Source organism: Carassius auratus, unplaced genomic scaffold, assembly GCF_003368295.1.
Source record: "Carassius auratus strain Wakin unplaced genomic scaffold, ASM336829v1 scaf_tig00041616, whole genome shotgun sequence".
NCBI classification, from domain to species: domain Eukaryota; kingdom Metazoa; phylum Chordata; class Actinopteri; order Cypriniformes; family Cyprinidae; genus Carassius; species Carassius auratus.
In genome coordinates this window covers 9,536-30,000 of record NW_020526656.1, presented here as the reverse complement: position 1 = coordinate 30,000, position 20,465 = coordinate 9,536, and the positions used below count along the sequence as shown (strand labels likewise).

General features: G+C 34.9%; 2 protein-coding genes across 2 annotated transcripts in view; both read right to left on the bottom strand.

Annotated features, from left to right (window-relative positions):
• The window catches only part of LOC113085446 (F-box only protein 7-like), a 10,254-nt gene extending 9,074 nt beyond the window's left edge, over positions 1–1,180 (bottom strand). The window contains exons 1-2 of the mRNA XM_026255133.1: positions 1,152–1,180; positions 768–890 (exon numbers count right to left, since the gene is read on the bottom strand). Coding sequence (XP_026110918.1) covers positions 768–889 — 122 coding nt within the window. The 5' untranslated portion in view covers position 890; positions 1,152–1,180. The remainder of the gene's footprint in view (positions 1–767; positions 891–1,151) is intronic.
• Positions 1,181–3,435: 2,255 nt separating this feature from the next.
• LOC113085445 (exportin-T-like) lies at positions 3,436–19,048 on the bottom strand. Its single transcript, XM_026255132.1, has 25 exons — positions 18,957–19,048; positions 17,270–17,420; positions 17,012–17,094; positions 16,868–16,924; positions 16,259–16,328; positions 15,937–16,155; positions 15,673–15,857; positions 15,383–15,551; positions 14,409–14,645; positions 14,284–14,322; positions 14,133–14,195; positions 13,087–13,211; positions 12,730–12,874; positions 12,534–12,653; positions 12,333–12,427; positions 11,221–11,290; positions 10,897–11,135; positions 9,242–9,527; positions 7,434–7,623; positions 7,238–7,354; positions 6,311–6,426; positions 6,178–6,225; positions 6,023–6,091; positions 4,984–5,040; positions 3,436–4,884 (listed from the first exon to the last, which is right to left on the bottom strand). Exons 2-25 carry the CDS (start codon positions 17,357–17,359, stop codon positions 4,858–4,860), a joined length of 2,916 nt encoding a protein of 971 aa, XP_026110917.1. The 5' UTR covers positions 17,360–17,420; positions 18,957–19,048; the 3' UTR covers positions 3,436–4,857.
• Positions 19,049–20,465: the final 1,417 nt, after the last annotated feature.

The window sequence follows — 20,465 nt, the reverse complement described above, 5'->3', positions numbered from 1 at the left end:
AGACACACACAGCTGCTTCAGACGGACTGAACAGATAACACCAGATATTATGGTAATGCAGGGGAAGTTACTTTCAAAGTAATGCATTGAAATATTCTCAATATATACTCCCTAAAAAGGTACGTTTTTGAGTTACTTTTATGGAAAGTAATGCGATACATCACATTTGAGTTACTTTTAAATATGGGCAGAGCTTGCTTGTTTGCTTTTAATATAAAAAGTTGTTCTTTTATTACAAATGTAATTTCAGCCATAAAGAATACGACGCAGGAGAAGAAAGTATTCAACAAAATTGTCAAATGTCTATAGCAAAGACACTGGGTAATAACTAATTCTTTTTGTTTTAATTATTGCAGATTTGTATAATATCTGGAGTTCGCATTTGATGGGTTTTTATTCATTTTGAGGAATATGTGCTAGTGAAATCAATGTATGATGACTTGTCCAAAACTACAGTGACATCATGTTCACACAGAACGCTCTGTACTTGATCTCTGTCACCATGGCAACACCAGAACTGTCACTCAACTCACGGAAACAAAGTAACAGGCGGTACTTATTTGAAAAAGTAACTGCGATAATTCCTTCTAAAGTGAAAAAAGTAATGAGTTACTTTACTAGTGACTTGAAAAGAGTAATCTAAATTCCGTTACTTATTAATGCAGTACCCCAAACGCTGTTCAAAACAAAACAGGGGCTGCAAATCATCAGAACACAACTGATGTTAATCCATACCTGATTAGAAACACCAAACCTGTCAAACTCACCCCAGTCCGCACCGAGGCAGCAGGGCGTCTCTGACCCGGGCTCGGAGCTCAGACAGCGTCGGTTCTGCTCCGTCCAGCTCCAATCTGCTGCTCTGTTTGTTGATTCTCACCCTGAGTTTCATTCTGCACTGAAGCAAAGCAGACGCGCGCTCACATTCACTTTCATTTCGCCGTCTCAGGATCACGTGACGTCACTCAGACTCCGTAAACATCATCTTTGATAATAATTTACCTTTACTTAACAGCCGCATTAAGCATAAAGCAGTATTTCAGCGTCAGTTAGTGCATTTAGTCCAGTGTTATTAGGCCACTGCAAATTAACCAGGAAAAGCCTCTGCTTGAATGTGTTTACATTAAATAGAACAGGAACAAAAATAAACGTACCTTTCACGCACGTCAAAGTAGCGCAGTGAAGCCAGAAAACTCCGCGGTCGATCAAAACAGCTGAGTGGGATTTTCAAAATAAAAGCCCGGCAATTACGCCATTATTATTATTATTATTATTATTATTATTATTATTATTATTATTATTATTGTTATTGATGGTTTATTAATCCAGTGCCACAAGAACAAGATGTATTATACATACATACGATGATCAAATTAAAATTAGCTGGCAGAAAGAAAAGAAAGGAAGAAAATCTCATCGATTCCAATGCTTTCAGAGCATTATCTGTTTTCAATGTTTTTTTGTTGTTGTTTTTTTTTCCAAGAGATTTACATATAATTTAAGGTCATTTATAAAATGTGAAAGATTTAGTCTACTTTGAGCCCCTTTCTTCTTATTTTTATGGTACTTTCCTAATAAAATAAACACAAGTATACGTTTTTCTCTAAAGAACACATCAAATATAGACATTCCTATCATATACTCCATTTTACTATTAATATAGAACTCCAAATCTCCAGGCATGAAGTTTTGTTGCTTATTATTTGTCAATAAAATAATACATATGCATTGTATTTTAGGAATTGCTCATATATAAAGCAACTCGACTATCAGAAGACTGTCAGTAAAAAAGGCGGCAATTTATTTACAGAACATTTGTATACATTTATTTAGGTGCTTAATTGAAAGTGTATACATTTTATTTTTGTCAGTTTAAATAATAATAACTATTATTTTATTATTAGACTCATTATGTTATAAGCACCTTCATGTTTACAACTGTTGGATATTTCTGTTAATTTAACTATTTTACTATACTAATTGTAACAACATTAAAGAAATAAATAAATGTAATAGCGTTAAAATAGTCTTGTTAGCCAGTCAAATAACAATAAAACGCCTGCAATTTTTTATATATATACATATATATATATATATATATATATATATATATATATATATGCAGCCTATGTTTAGTTATTTTTAGTTTACAATGTATACAATACCACACAACATAAAATATTTAAAGAAATAAAACTAGTGCTTTTAGACGATTAATCGCATCCAAAATAAGTTTTGTTTACATAATATGTGTATGTACTGTGCATATTATTATGCATAAATAATCACATATACAGTATATATTTTGGAAATATTAACATGCATATACACTTAAATTCATATTTTATATATTAATATTTAATATATAAACAACATTTTTCTTAAATATATACATGCATGTATTTACAAAATATATAATAAATATACAACGAACACACAAATATTATGCAAAAATGCATAATGGATGCAATAAATCGCAATTAATCTTTTAACAACCATGCATAAAATGTCTGTTAATTAAACAAATCAAATGAACTGAATATGTAAAAGCTAATTCAGAATATATATTATTAATACACTATAATAGTAAATAAATAATATTTGTTCCCTTGGCAATTAACCGAAAAAAGTTCAAGGTAAAAGCACTAGGACATAAATGAATGTAGTAAGTAACAAAACAATCACATGTTAATTTCACATTAGAACGTGATTCGAAAGAAAACTGAAAATAGTAAAAAATAAAATGCTAATACAAAACTGATAACACCGAAATTAAGTCAATTTAACTGGAAAATATTAAATTGTAATACTAAACTGTGTACAAAAGGTAGTTTCACATGTGCTGAGTCTGAGAGGGTGATACAATAAAAAAAGAATATCTTTATACTTTTAAATTATATTACTACTATATATTATTTTATTAAATTATATACCTAATTGTCACACATTTTTATATATTACTACTAAGTGGTCACAAATGAATTAACTTTGTACATTAAGCAAAATTTTTATATTATACTTATACAATTTTTGTATAATCAAGTTTTTTTTTTTTTTGCAATTTAACAATTTTTATATTTTGACAATTATTTAGTTTTTTAATAATCAGCCTTCAGTTAAATGCATTAAAATATTCTATATTATATTTAAGCAGCAAATTATTCTATATTTATACATTTATTTTAAATGATCAACATTGAATGAAATAATGCCTTTAAATATTTAAATTGCTTCGTGATGTAAACGGTCACAAATTAAATTCTTATTTCTGTTAGAAAACGGTTTAAATTCTTCTGAAACTCTTTAAACTTGAGCTGAATTTTTTAATATATTTTATATATAAATATGAATTTTATGCTATTGTCTCTCGCTTGTTCTCCTGAATGTGCACAAGTACAAGAGCGCAGCGGCTTCAAATAAACCTCCTGGAAATCAGACGGAGATTAGTAAATACTTTATTGGTCATGACAAAAGATCCACAAAAGGGAGTGAGAGGGCATATCAAAAATAAATCAAGTTTACACAGTCTAGCTTTCATGTCTTTCTCTCCTCATTTTTTTTTTGGCATAAACACAATGGGTCTGACGAGTAGGACAAGAGCTTAACAGGTCTGAAGCAAAGTCTCATGGGTAATGACAGAGAAACAATCTTTAATTAACAGTCATTCTCATGTTAGAAGTTACTGTACATGTCAGCTTATGGCAAAGTGCTTCATCCAGTCTGTTTTGTGTTGAGCTTTTTTTCCTATCATGATTAAAGCCAATATGATGTTAAAACCCAAGAAACGTTTAGGCCTAAACCTTTAATGGACATTTCGGTCTGAAGTGGGATCCAGGGCTGAAAGGGTTAATACATGTGCGGCGTCTCTAAAAATCCAACACAGATTATCAACAATGTCAGCCGTAACGAGAAGTCAAAGCAGAGAGATACGAACCGAATGACTCTCCAATGAGAGTTTAAACTTTACACAAAGTAGATTTCCAAACAAAAGAACTTAACTAGAACATTCCCACTGCAGATCCAAGGATCAAACCACCTCGTAGTATTTTCACAGTTCGTAACATTATATTGCATATTTCAAACAGGCTTCAAAAGGCATTGAACGAATGAATCGGAGACTGTGATGGAGCGGAGAAACGTTTAGTGTTGGGAAACCATGCTTGATACAGTACAGCTTTGATGGGAATGCCATGATGAATCAGACGGGACTTCTGATGATTTAGCAGTTCATGAACCATTTAAAAAAAAAAAAAAAAAAAAAATTTTGCCAGGTTGAGCCCACATCAAGAGCACTTCAGTTTGTTAACCTCATCACATCAAACTAAAACATATGCTTCATTTATGCATGTTTAAAAAAAAAAAAAAGAAAAATTAGCCATTAAATATTCTTAAACCGGCCCTTCTTACGCTGAAATTTGAGAAAAATCCAGATTTCTAGCACACACACACACACACACACAAAAATAAACAATTCATTAAATTCATTCTAGAATTTTCTGTAACATGTAAGTTATAATTCTAAACAATTGTTGCATTTCAAATGGAAACCTTTTCCCCTTGAAATTCTGTCCAGGACTGAAGCCCCGCCCACCCACACAAACCCCACCTACAGTATATCGTCTCGTCCAATCGCAGACGTCGCATCCAGTCTGGGGAAGAGCACAACTCTGATTGGGCAAAGCTCGGTGTGGGGGCGTGGTCACGTCACATGACAGCCAATCCCCACGTGACTCTGCTGGGGGTCCGTGTCCTGCAGACAGGATGGGTGTGGTTACGCTTCTTTAAGTGCAAAAGTAGCTCCTATGCTAAGCTCTGTCGTAATGGTGGTCTGTAAGTGGCTCTGCTTGACAGTTCCAGTTTTTAAAGTTTGGCCTGCTGGAAGAACACCTGCACACACACACACACACAACAGAAGGGTGTTAAAACGGCAACATGAAACCTAACACTCAATGGTATATGTAGACAACACAAGGGCTCCTGATATACCTTCATGTAGTTTTTCAGAACCTTAACATCCGGCTGCTGAAGCACTTGACAGAGTTCCTGAGGAGAGAAACAGCTCAATACTGACTCATCATCACCGATACTGCAGTCTAGATCAGTCTGCACTTCCTTTAAGATGATAAAGCGTGCTCAAATAGATACTGGGCCACAGATCAAGCAAGATGAAAAAAAATATATACTGAAAATAGACTAAAAAAAATAATGTTTAACATTTAAATCTGTGATGCCATTGTGTGGTAAAGTTTTTAAGGATTACAGTAGGTGAAAAAAATTTGCTATATAGGGTCTTATGAAATTTAGATTTTTCCCAATTTAAATTTTTCTGTTTTTCCTAAATTCTAATTTCTCCCCCTCGTTTTAATTTTCTAATTGAAATGGACAAATTAAACTTTCATAATCAAAAAACTTAAATGTTTAAAAAAAATAATTTTTTAGGCCTGTATGAAATCACATTTTAAATGAATTAATTTCCTCCTTTTTAATTTTTCTTGATTAAATTTTAATGGATAAATTAAATGTGTAGTCAAAAAATATTGAATTGTTAAAAAAAATATTTTTTTAGGGATGTTAAAACTTTCCATTTTAGTTTATGTTTCATGAATTATTGATTGACTAAAACCATGTCTAATCAATTGAAATTCTTATAACTTTAATATTTTTACACTAATACCCTATGAAATTATTATTATTAGAAATTGTGTCATTTTATTTATTTTTAAAATAAATTTTTAAACAAATTCATCATCAAAAATAGTGGTAATCATAACATAACATCAATTCAATCTTTTTCATTTTAACCAAATAAAAATTTAATTCCTTTTATTAAACCAATTTTAAAAAATGTATTCTCACTCTGACAAGTATATTCTACTTTACTGATATTTTTCACAATTTCCTGGAGTTAAACTGAATGTCTAGTTTTAGTGAAGAGCATTGTATTGTGTGCATCTGACAGTTTTGATGAAATGAAATGCTTGAATCCCGTCACTGCTTGTGATGGAAGCAGGTGTGTGTCAGTTACCTGTGTGATCTCAGGTGAGACCTGCAGTGACGGCAGATACTCCTGAAGAAACTGAATACACTCCTGCCCCTGTGTGAACAGCATTAAAACAGCCCGAGTCAGACCCATTAACTCTTAACTCACGTCACGTTTAACGAAGGTGATTTCAGACTCACTCTTTTGAGATGAATCATGTGCAGAGTCAGCGTGCACTCAGACAGCGTCTGAAACACAACAGCAAACCATTACAGATCAAATCACCCTCAGAGATTTCACCAAAGCGGTTTATGAAAGCCTCGACTGACGTACCAGAACCGTCTGCGCATCTGAAAGGTCAAAGGTCGGTTTCAGAGGGGCCATGAGGCATGCTGGGATGATATGCTTGTAGATGAAATCTGGGAATCCCACCAAACCGTCTTTTCCACCTGAGAAACAGAGCATGTTAAAAGCAGTGTTATTTAAGTATTATTATATACTATTGTTATTACTAATTTTTGAATTCATTTTTTTTCATTTTAATTTGTATTAACAATTTTATGTACTTTTATCAGTTCTGTAAGTTTTCTCTTTAAAGATTTTTTTTAGGTTTAATTATTTTTATTAAAGCCTTATGGCAAATTTTATTTAATTTAATAGTTTATGGTTTAAAAAGTCTTGATGCTGCCTGAAGCATAACTAGCTAAAAGCAGTGTAAATTTAGTGTTATATATTATCATTTTTATTCATATTTTATCGCTTAACCATTTTTTTATTTATTTATTTTTTGTTATAATTTTGTGCTTTTTATTTTTGGATTATTACTTAGGTTTCATTTAAACTTTTATTACATTTTGATGTTCAGTTAGTAATTTTACTCCGTTTCCTTGCCAGTATATTTTAACTTTTCACCTAATATTTATACTATTTCAGTTAACAAAAATATTAACTACACTTATTAAAAGTCTAGAAGCATAACATGTAAAAAGTTATATTTTAGTATTACTTATGTACTATTTTAGTTTCATTAAATTTTGAATCTTTTTTGTTTTTAGTCCATTTTCATTTTAATTTAATTTAATTCTTAAGTTTTAATTACCATTTCCAGTTAATAATAATAAATTTATTTCAGGTAGTTGTTTTCAAATTAGTAGCCTAATATTGTATTTAATTCCACCTAACAAAAATATTTTGAAGTTCTAGTTAATGATAATAACCCATGTATTAAATGTCTAGACGCTGCTGACGGTGTTTTCGTACCCCACAGCTCCACCAGTCTGGACAGGATAATGAAGCAGGTTTTCTGGGCGACGGGGTCTGGGAAATCCACCGCTCCCTGGATGATGGTGAACAGCACACGCTCGATATTCTCCGCTCCTGCCCAACAGAAACATACAGTCAGTGGGTATTTTGAGACACACAGGTGTGTTTAGTTCCTGGTCAGGACTGCGCTCACCCTGACTGGCCATGATCTCGTTCATGCCGCTGCTGGCCACGGTCTGAATGAAACTGAAGTAGCTTCTTCTCAACATCTGCTTCTCTAACGCAGCCGTCTGATCGTTCTCCTCCGCTGGACGAGACAACACCTCGAATATGGCCATCACGAGCGGCATGAAGACCTCCTGGAGGAAAGGAGACACCTGGTTCTGGGAGAGACGGAGAGAGTCCGCAGGAATTAATTACACAAATTTACCCAAACCTCTTACCACCCTTATTTTACATAAATGGTTCACAAAGCATTATTTCAGCTTTATATTTGGTATACAGCACAGTCATCCATAAACATTTTTATTTTCTCAGGGTTTTTTTCATTGATTTTCTCAGTGACAAAAAAAAAAACAGACTTTTAAATGCACACAAGAGACATTTTTATTCACTTGCGTATGGGAATTTTTTGTGCATGCTAATGCATTACAATTTCTAGTTTTATATAACTTATTTCATTTGTGCATCACTATGACTCAAATGAGAGCATGAATGCAGATTAATTAACAGATCTACTTGCTCAAAATGAGCTTTTTGTTGTTGCATCAAGGCATAATGTCAAATTTAACACATACTTAGTGATGGCACAGAAACCATGCAACAAAATGGGCCGATGACTAAATTTGTTCGAGGTTCAAGGGTCTATAAAAAAAGACTGGTACTGTAAAAGGTGTTTAAATTTTGTCTTTCATTAGAAAACTATGCAATATTTGAAGGCCTTAGGTCTCTAAAAGCATAATTTGTGGAGGCACCACTCCCTGAAATGAGCTCAGTGTACATTGTCCTGTGTTAAGCTTAATGGTTTCTCACCTGCATAGGTTTTATTTTTGCAAAGGTCCTTGAGGCTATGTAACATGGTGCTAAGAATATTGCAATGCTTATAACATGCATTCTGCATAATCAGAAAGTGCATATTTGACAATCACTAAAGAACTGCCATAAAATCTCACTTCTTGTACAATACATTTTGATTGAATTCTCCATTTTTTTATTATCAAAAAATAATTTGGGGGCAAAAGTCTGGAAACAAGTTTTTTTTTTTTCATACTCTTCTTTCTTTTTCCCAAACAGCATGGAAACCCTGATTACTCTATGAATGGTATTATTATCATTATTAAAAATAATAGTCATATGAATTTATTTCAGAAACCACTGTTAAATGTACAAATTGCAAACCATCTTGAAGCACTAACAGTTAAATATCCGCGAAAGTATGACAGAAAAAAATCTATTTACTGGTAAAAATGCGGGGGAAAAAATACAGGTTTGCTACGCTTGTTTGTGGAGCTAGACAATTAGAACAAAATCAATATAGACAATATAACAACAATTATTCTTAATAAAAATATGACAGTTAAAAACTAGTGTTATATTTTATATAATTTGGACAAAACAAATACTATTTGAATATTTCACTGTAAAATGAATGTTTTATTAATAGTTAATATTAGTTAATAATGCAATTATAAAATTATGTATTATAATTAAAATCAGAATCGTTGCCATTTGAATATTTCACCGTAAAAAAATGTATATAACTTTAAATTATATTCCACTGTAAAATACAAAGTTTACTGTAAGAACTGTAAATTACAACACCAACCATAATATTCATGGTTGTCTTCAATTCTTCTTACTCTTGACGGAAAGCCACAGGCAGGCCTTAAACTTCCCTTTTGTTGATACGCATGAAGCATTAAAGCTTTTGCATTTCTGAATGCAGGTTTAGGATCAGATGTACAGACTGAGTTTATTATGATTAATCGTGTAACCCTGTACCTTGAACTTGGCGGTGATCTGACTGATGAGGGGGATGAACTCCTGCAGGTCTCTGGGCTCGCAGTCCTTCAGCATGTGCTGCGAGGCGGCTGGGATGAAGGGCAGCACCTCCTCCTCCAGACAGATGATCATGCGGTGGAGGAAGGAGCGCACGGCGCTGCGCAGGGGTCCTCGCTGGACGGGACAGCTGAGCGCCGGCAGGAAGGTCTGGAGACAGTCCAGATACACTTCAGAGCAGCCGCACTGCTTCACCGTCTGCTTGTTACTGAACACCTTACTGGTGCGACTGAGGAACAGGAACACAACACCATGCAATGAGCAGACGTACTTCATGACATGACTTGTGAGTCTGAGAGCAAATAACAGGCAACACACCATTGTTTTTTCAGGCCAGTGAAGTAAAACAAACAGGTTTTTTTTTCAGCTGATTTCCAAAGCAAAATTTCTCAGTTTCATTAAGTTTAACTTAAAATAACTAACTATTACCTAAAACTGGAAAAAACAAATATTTATAAATAACTAAAAAAAAAGCACAACAAGATTAAAACTTTAAACCACAATTAACATGAAAGCAGAAAATATATATATAAAAAATAAAATAAAAAAGTATCTCAAAAGTATCATTTAGATACCTTTTTTTCTTTTCTTGTATTTTCTGCTTTCATGTTAATTGTGGTTTAAAGTTTTAATCTTGTTGTGCTTTTGTTTTGTTTTTTTTAATAATTATTTTTTTTTTCAGTTTTAGGTAACAGTTATTTTAATAAAATCAAGTTAAACTTAAATGAAACCGAGAAATTTTGCTTCGAAGAAAAAAAAAAAATCTGTATTTTTACATTTCAGTTTTCATTAATTTATTTCAGGTGACATTCATACTATTTGCCTATAATAACCATGTTTCAGGCACTGGCCAAATGTAATATTTGGGTAATTTTTTGCTTCCGATAACATTGAGAGTTATTGGAACGAGAACATCTAAAATACACAGTTTTGTGTTTGTTAACTTTATTTGCGTTTATAGATTTCAGAAACACAAAAAGCCTTTAAAGTGTCCTCTACACTTACATACACCAACCTGTACACTTTTATTCCCATCTACATTCTGAAAGGTTTTATAGAACAATCGGTCCATACATCATTCATTTGATTGTTGACACATTTTGGTGATAAAAAAAAAAAAAAAAACACTAATGTTAACTAAATTCAATTTTAAACCTGGATTTATCCAATGTTCCTATTTCTGTATGTATTCTGTGATTCTGCAAATACATAAAAATTAGTGCATTAATTGGGGTCTTATTTGCATATTTAAATATGCATTTGTAATACAAACAACTGTCGTAAAGCATTATGATTAATTAACTAACCCTAACTTTGTGTTGACCGGATTGTTAGTTAATCATTTAGGCTACAAGTCAATATTGCCTAGATGGACAGCTCTAAAAAAAAAATGGAGTGAACTTGGAAAAGTGTTAAAAGTGATGCGGTTGAAAATTTGGGTGCACCTAACTTTTGTGCTGGTGCACTTAAGAAAAATAAAGTTAAGCGCACCAGTGCAACCAGTGCAGAAAGTTATTCTAGAGCCCTGAAAAGATAGATTCAGGTCAGTTCAACACAAGATACACTCAATCTTCACGTTGTCAGTGTTGTGTGTTTACCTGGCGAATCCCACAGCGTGACTCAGACAATCAGCCAGAGCCGCCTGTCTCTCCTCGTTGGCCTCCTGCGGCAGTTTTGTGAGCAGCATGCGAAACGCCTCCATCAGCGGCGTCAGGAGACTGTGCATCAGAGCCTGCTTGCGTTCGGCCGGACCCTCTCCGTTCACGATCAGCACACCGACCGTCTCAAACATGAACAGCTGATCATCACTGCTCAGCAGCGCCGGGAAGCCGTTCTCCTGGACACACCAAGAGAGAGGAGCGATCACGTGGCAGTTCAGGGCTGATTCACAAGCTGCTTTATATGAGTTTAATGAGTGTTACCGGTGGAGCGAGCTCTAACAGGTCCTGTATTCTGCTGAGGATGTCCTCGATGAATGCATTCATGTGTTTACTGTGGAAATAAGCAAGAAAAAAGTATGATTATCAGTGCATCAACTGATCAAATGCATACACTGAATGCACTGTAAAAACATATTTTAACCAATATTTGTAATGCATATTGCCAGGTTTATTAGACAAACTAAAGAGGACAAATGCATGGGGAAAAAAAGTTATAAAAGAGTTTAGTTTATTATTTATTAATTATTTATATTATTATATTATTTATATATTATTTTTTTTATTTACTAGACCTTAGCAGGCCAGTTATCAGATTATTTGTATTCATTTATTAACAATTGCAGTACATTAAAATCAATTATTAAAAAAATAAACTAAAACGGTTAAATATCTGCTAACTTAAAACCGTTTAATATGTAATTTTTTTTAATGCAAACTTGATAAAACATTAAGGTTTTTAATGTTAATTTTTAATAAATGAATAAAAAAGGTTCGATAACGTTAAAAGTGAGGGTTTCAATTGCACTGTAAACTTCTGAGATCTAATACTAATCTAATTTTTATGTCAGTTGTGATTAATTACGAAAAAATGTGACATTATCTGTAAATGTTTATCTGACTGACAGCTCTGTATAAAAACAATGAACAAGGGGCATATAAAAAAAAGAGAAATTGCTAATAGCTAATATAGTTAATATAATATAGTTTCCGGAGTATAAGTCACTTTTTTTCATAGTTTGACTGGTCCTGCGATTTATAGTCAGGTGCGACTTATCAAAAATAATCTGACATGAACCAATAGAAATGAACCAAGAGAAAACATTGCCTTCTCCAGCCATGAGAGGGCGCTCTATGCTGCTCTGTGCTCCTGTAGTCTATGACGTGGCAGCATAGAGCGCCCTCTGGCGGCTGGAGAAGGCAATGTTTTCTCTTGGTTCTTGCTTCTAAATAAATGCGACTTATATATGTTTTTTTCCTCATCATGACGTATTTTTGGACTGATGCGACTTATACTCAGGTGAGACTTATAGTCCAAAAAATATGGTAAGTGTGTGTGTGTGTGCGTGTGTGTGTGTAGCTGTAGAGTAACTCACTGCAGGGTTTTGATGAAGCGTGAGAACAGATAAGCCACTCGACTGCGCACCTTCGGACTGCTGTGCCTCAGACCACGATGGTCTAAAAACGCCATCTACACAAAACAAAAACACCGCTTTTATGGGTCTGACTGCATCATTCTCACATCTCCAAACTACAAGTGACACAAAACCAGTAATATACACGCTTCAAACACTCACCAAAACACTGGGAATGTGCTGCGGCTCGACCAGGAAGAACTTATCGTAGCGGACGGCGGTCTCGAAGAACTCCAGAGTCACCGAGGAGTGCTGATACTCGCTCACGCCACACGAGATCAGCTACAAACACATCCACAGCATCGTGTTATTATTGTGTGCACAGACTGATGTGAAAGCTGATGGGTCTCGGTCTCACCGTTCTCATCATGGACTGCAGTGTGCTGGTTTTGGTGGCGTCTCCAGAGAAGTGCGCTCCGTGCGACGCAGGAAGAGCTTCACCCAGCATATACAGCAGTCGGATGGCCACCTCCACCTCCATGAAGGGCACCGTCTGCCAGTTCCTACACACACACACACAGATAAATCATGTCTTTAGATGGGCGTTTAAGATTATGATTTGTTAGATATGCATCGCACGAGTTCAGGTTTCTGATATCATAACCTTGAAGACATATGAACAACCAGTTTTGCAGGTTTGTGGAGTCTAACCAAAGAGCATCAAACGCTCTTTTCTGTGATATTTCCCAGCATGCTGTGCAGGTTTGTGTCTTACTGCATGGTGGCGTTGAAGACTCTGTGCACGGCGTCCAGCAGCAGCTCAGGAGAGACTTGAGCGAGTCGATCCAGCAACATCTTTAACTGCTTCCTGTATTCCACAAACATGGCCTCGTCCTCGCCCTGAGAGAAACAAACACTGTTTTAGATCAATTTATCTTAATAAAACATGAATCACAATATGGGTTAGTGCGACTGTAAAATTAAACAGATGGGTTGTGAGGGTCAGAAGGTGCTTTAACATGAATTTGGGAACACTGTCATCTTAAACTTTAAAAGAGAAGTTCAAATTAACAAACTTTATAAGGCCTTCGTGCAGCTTCTGTCAAGCGTTTTATTTCACAAAAAAAATTTAAAGCATTTTATATGATATTTCCATATCAAAATTAAAGGCTATATTCATGGCAAATTTGAAAGTAACAATTTAAAATAGTCTAAATAACAATAATAAATAAAATAATTGCATGTTATAACTATATATATAAAAATAAAAAAATAATAATAATAATAATTATTAGCAATCTTTCAATTTGATATTTGATAAAGATTTATATTTTGGCAGGATAATCCATTGAAAAAATATATGTTTATGTAATGCAAGTAATTTCTGAGTAAAAACATGACCTAATTTAAATTTAGATCAGGACACTCATAAAATGCTGTGGTCACATAAAAGTTTAGTTTAGTTGTGCTCGTTTCTTCCATCAAAATAAAAGATTTTAAGACGGCCATAAATATTAAAATGTTAATATAATTAAATACAATAATTAAACATAATAGAAATATAATTTTATAAAAAAAAATATAATACCTTTTCTTAAATAGTTCCTTTACTACAGTGAAATGTTACAATTGTAATGCTACAATTTTGTTTTTTAGTAAGAATTGTAATTGTTTATATATCATTATGGCTCCAACATAATTGCAGTAAAAACAACATTTTATTTTATATTATTAGACAGTTAAAACTGTAAACACAGTGCATTCATACTGAAAAAGCACAAAAAAAAAGCCCCCCCCAAAAAAAACGCTTTCCACACTGACCTCGCTATCAAAGTTATACTCGTCATCGTACTTGAGTTTGTTCATCACAGCCAGCATGATCGCCTGTTAGCAACACAACAGCAATCATAAACCACAGCATTAATGTACACTTCTCATGCATCTGAGAGATGAGCCTGTGATGCTGTCGTACCTCCACGTTTGTTTTCTGCTGCTCATTGAGAGCTGGAAGCTGAAAAACACAAACACAGCAAGTTGAAGATGAGCATCACTGGTAGATCATCCATCAATCTCAAAAAGAGAGTTTCGCATGTGTACCTGTTTGAGAACATGCAGGTAGTCATAACAGAAAGCCACGATGTTTGCTGAAATATCATCGTCTTCATGAATCAGCAGCTGCAGCATCAGAGGAACCTTCGCCTCCACGGCACGCAACGCTTCCGCCGAAACCTTCACATCGCCCGTCTTACTGAGTCTAGTCCAGCTCAGCACCAGAGACTGACCCATCCCGTTCACCAGCCGAGAGAACTTCGCCAGAAAATCCACATCCTCCTCCTGATGGACGCGACGGATCAGAAATAAGATTAACATGCAACTCGATACAGCAAAACTGAAAAGTGTAAAAATTGAAGTAAGTGTGATTGTAATTTAACAAACATATGAGCAACTATATTCCCGGCAACCGGTAAAAAATAAAAGCTTGATGGTTTAACATTTGAAAAAATATAAATGATTTTTTTAAATGGTGTAAAAAAAAAAAAAAAAAAAAAGTGTAGTTTTAATTGTATAGTGATTTTATAGTTGTAATACAAAATCTTATATACTATTTATTATTTATTTTACAACATAATAATGTCTTTACAATATATTTCTTATTTCGTTTACAATAAACCCATGTTATTATTTACAAAATATATTTTTTTAGCTAATTAATTTAGGCCACAACTAAACTGAAACCAACGCTCCAAGATATTGGTGTTATTTTACTGCTTTGAAGGAATGTGCATTAGTAATATTTTGCTCGATGCGCCCTTTTGTGGCCTCAGGAGAGAAGCCAAACTTAATCCTAAATTTTGAATATTGATAATATTTAAATCTAAAATTATAACTTTTTTTCTTTTTTAAGCCATGCCAGTTTCTATGTCTATTTTCATGGCGAGAGTCAGATTTAGTTTTTCAAAAACCCTTAGACTAAATTGGATTTACTTGGTTAAAAAACTTTTTTAAATGCATCAACAGAATACGAAAACAAGTTGGTTTCGGGGTTGATGAACCCTTGTGCATTCACACACCTGCTCGATGTTGAAGAAGCCTGCGGACTGCAGCACCTGACACAGAGACTCCACCAGCTTGGTTTTGTCCACAGGATCCATGCCCTTATTAACGATCTCAAACAGACAGTCGCACGCCTCCTCGCGAAGCTCCTCGATGGACATGTGACTGAGCAACAGATTCACAAACCTACACAAACACACACAGTTGTCACATAAACAGACAGTGTATTGCTAGCGCAAGCTACAAATAATCCCGTGCTACTTATGACTGCAGGGACACACATGACCTTCATCAGAGCTGCTCTGACCTGTCGTTGGCGATGAGGTTGAGGTCGATCCAGGACACGTACGCACCCACCACCTCCAGACACTGGCAGGTCAGCTCGCTGTGGGTGTGCTGGTACGTCTGAAGGATCTGGAACCAGGACTCGACCAGCGCCGGGATGCACTGCCCGCGCATGCTGTCCTTAATCAGAGTGTTTCTGCGTATCTCCTGACGCAGGACAGAGAGAGTCGTTTCAAAGGCACTACAGGAGCAGAAAACATTTCTCCTCGAGTTTGCTCGGTGTTACCTCAGGACTGTGCAGGATGTCCCGATCAACCACATCTGCATCGATAGCCATCAGCATGCGCAGGTAAATGTCCACACCGTTTGGATTCAATCCCACCAGGTTTAGGATGTCGAAGAAGAACTTAGGCCATAACGTCAGATACTCCGTCACAAACATCAGAGATAAAACCTGCGCCACCTTATTCCTGATGAAGGGCTTTTCTGGATGCGCGTTCATCAACTAAACAAATGCATGAAGGAAAAACATCCTTCATATGATTCCACTGGATTTTTATTTTTTCATCATTCACATGAATATCAATAAAACGGTAAACAACACTAACCTGAGCCTGTAACCATTTCATCAGAGTCTCTCGGATCAGCTGCTGTTGAGCTGCGGTGAGCGACCCGTGTCTGCAAGACACAGCATTTATACAACGGCATTGAAACTCTGTCCACCTTAGTTTTCAAAGCTTCTTTGCTATGCTTATCAAGCAGCATAACAGACAGCTAAAATAAAGTGAATGACATTAGAAAACAAATTCAAGTTACAAATGGCCTCACCTGCTTTCAGGTTAAAAATAAGATCACTATGTTGACATTATACGGATGCTTTGATGAAAACAAACCCAGCTATCAATTTTAGAGCTAATTATACAATTAATTAGCTAATGTTTACTAATGTCTCCCTTTAAATATACACCCATCTCTTTGATTTCTAGGTTTAAAGTCAGCTTGAAATAAAAAAATGTACCTTATATATTTTCTAAACGCTTTTTTGCTGACTTTTTTTTGCACCTTGCAATGTTTATTTTAAAATATCAATTACAACATTCATACATTTTGGCAGATGCTTTTATATAAAGTGACTTGCATTGCATTCATTTTATCAGATGATGCACATTTTCAATTTTCAGAGTTTATACGTTTATATAACAATGATTCAGTGATACCTGAATTTGATCTGATGCTCCAAGACTTGAAAGCAGAAGAACTTTACATGATCGTCACTGACAGAGAAAAACATGAATGCATTGCATTAATCAATGTTATTATGTGAAATACTGTAGTATCGTGCAGTATGCGGTGCATCTCACCTGTAAACCCCTTTAGCCAGGGCTTCAGCGCACACCTCCCATCCATCCTGAGACTCTTTCAACTGCTCAAAATATACCAGCGCCTGAAAAAATAAAAACAAAGTGTTTATTTACAATGCACTCGAGAGTATTAGTTATGCAAAATATGTAAACAAATGCGCCAAGCACTGAATCTGAATCCTGAGGACATCTGTGAGTAAATGAATGATTTATGGGTGTATGTTTACTGAAAGATCTGATGTGGTGTTTTGCGCTCACCCTTTGCCTGTAGCAGGCATCGGCGTTGGGGTTCAGTCCCATGAGGGCCTGCTCGTCCATGATGGCAGGTAACGCCGACTCGCAGGCCATACGTGGGTTAGCTGCTGTCCTCGATCAGTTTATCCCAAATCTCCAAACAGGACACACACATCTGAGAGAGACACAGACATCCACATAAACACGATTTAGACTTTAACATCTTACACACAACAACGTAAAAAATTAAGTGCTCCGCTGATAAACTAGAGAGCGGAGTATATTAATATACAGAACAACACAATTTAACGATTAAGTTAATAATAGTGATGCTTTCAAACGATTAATCGTGATTAAATGCATACAAAAAAGTTTGAGTTTGCATAATATATGTGTTCTGTGCATATTTATTATGTATTTAAATACACACATACAGTATGTATTTTTAAAAATACTAAAACTAATAGTATTTACATATTAATATATACAAAAATAACATTGTTCTGAGTATAGACAGGCATGTGTGCGTATTTATATATCCATAATAAATATACTAAACAGAAATGTATTCTAGATGCGATTAATCATTTGACTGCACTAGTAAATAAGTCATTAGGAGCATTAGCAACAAGCAAGTTTGCAACTTTTAATACAAGTAATAATAAACAACTTAATAGTTTTCAGTCCACTTAAATATGTAAAATGTATTTATTGTGTTTAATAATTTTGTTGCATTAACTGAAACTGCATAGGTGGAGCAAAAAAAAGTATGTTTATTAACTTCACTTAAACTAATTCCATGTGTGAATTTTACTTGGAATCTGAGTGCAATTAGCATTATTTAATCCAGGTTTAACACCTTTAGATATGATTATTCTGAATGAATTAAAACTGAAGGGCTTTGACAAACGTGTTGTTTGATTATAATGCAATTCAACACCTATATGCACTGATGACCTCATCAGAACAACTGATTAGTGACCAAACAAATACACACATGCTGAATCAGCTCGCTCTTTCTCTTCTTCATTCCCTCTTTCATTATGTGTTACACTAATACAAGCGTCAGAATATCCTGGTATGGCATCATAACGTTGTAAGGACGTGGCACCACAGTAATATCACAGTGTTTTGACACGCATCGCAGCAGTTTTACAGTATTCTTAAAGTTTAAATACTTTTGTAATCACCTGACAGCACCTGGCTGGAAGTTCCACAGTAGTGTTTCTGATGCAACACTGGGGCAATAGTGAACTCACTCGACTTTATATGCTCCACTAACCCAAAACACTATTGCATTTGTAGCATACGGTTATATTTATCCGCGATATTCGCTCAACTCGAGACTACGATCTAGTATTATCAAAATAACCGACTTGCGCGCTCGCGACAAGCGTGTCACGCGCGTACCGAACCTCAGAGAACGTGGCGTGACAGACTGAGGGGAAAACAAGCCGAAATAACGACAAACATCGGTCGTACGGCAGCCGAAATACAAAACCGACGAGACTGTGTAGTGTTAACTGACACACGTAGGTAGTTTAGTGAGTTATCGGCTTAATTGGCGGATAAGATTGTTGTGAATGTAGTGATGATGACGCCGCCGCGCGCGCTGTCAGACAAAAGACTCGCGCGGTACTTTCATATAAATTAATAAAACATGCCGCGACCTTGTAAATGTGTGGATAGGGTAAAGTTTACCGATTCTTACCGTGAACTTTACCGCTCCATTATCATCCGCCCAGCCCAAGCGACTCAGTGCGCATGTAACAGATCCAAAAGCGGCGTGTCGGCCGACCGGATGTGCGGGGTCGAGAACAGGAAGAACTTCAGCGCGTCACCGCGCACGCACGCACGCTTTACGTATATAACTGAGGAGGACCTTTTTATTCATTTATTTATTTATTTATTTATTACACTTCAAAAAATACAGTCAAAGTACAGTTACAGCAACAATAATACACATAAAAACATAAAACACAAACAGAAGAGAGAATGAGCATTCAAAATACACATATAGCCAGGGGGGTGGGCTAAACATTACATAAATATATACATTTACATTTGCATTTATTCATTTAGAAGACGCTTTTATCCAAAGCGACTTACAGATGAAGAAATATATAAATATATTAAATGCAAACTGTCTAAATTGCTTTCTTATTATGTGAATAAAAAAATCGTCTTCACATAAATTCGAATTTCTTTTTCAAGAACCAAAAATAAAGGATTGGTTTTTACTGTACTTTACTGTACACTTGTGGATATGAAATTTCGCAAAAATTTAAATTTAATTCATAATATAATATTCTTTGGTTTTATTTGAAGGGATATTAGTAAAACCAAATAAAACATTTTATAAGCACAAAGGAAAAGTGGGGTCAATGTTATCAATTATAAATCTAGTCAAATCTTTCCTAAATATTTTAACATAATAGCAATGCAAAAATAAATGAAACAGTTTCAGTATATTACAAAAAGAACAATTCAAGACAGACTAACCCCAAAGAAAATGTTTTGCACAATAAAAGGGTTTTAGAGCTACCTCTCTTTTTTCCCCCACACAATTATGGAAAAATTACACACTTAGGCTACAACTGAAATTAGAAAATATGTCTATTATGAGAATCGGACGAAAAGGTGTGGTACACACATTCATACACATTCACTAATACAGTCATGCAATCTGATAAATATTTGTTTTACAGAAAATCTGAATCGTGCACTACATATTAAACCTGTAGTGCTTATTTTTTTGCACTAGAGGGCTCTGTTCACCAACCAATGAGAGGAGAAATAAACGTTTAAGTCTTTATTTTATTACACTTTATCTTTACTGCATCTGTTTGTCTATGTTCAAAGGCTGCGGTTTTTTCTCTCCACTTCAGCATCACTTTACGTAGGTCTAATATAATTAATCAAGATTATCATAAAAGATAATTTAGTCAATTTTAGGATTCAAAATGACCTGTGCATCTACTTTAGGCCATTTTTGTGTGGATTAAAATAATTTTTATTATTCACATTTTTCACACAGCCCCCAGATTGGAGTTGTGTAGTATTCTCCTCATATTAGAGCAACAATCAGACTATAACAATCTATAATGCATAAAAACTCAGGGAAATCCAGAGGGGTGCAGCTCGTTTCCTTCTTCTGTTTGAACTGCTTTTAACTGCTATGAAAATGTTTGTAAGAGATTCGAAGCCCAGCTTTAAAACA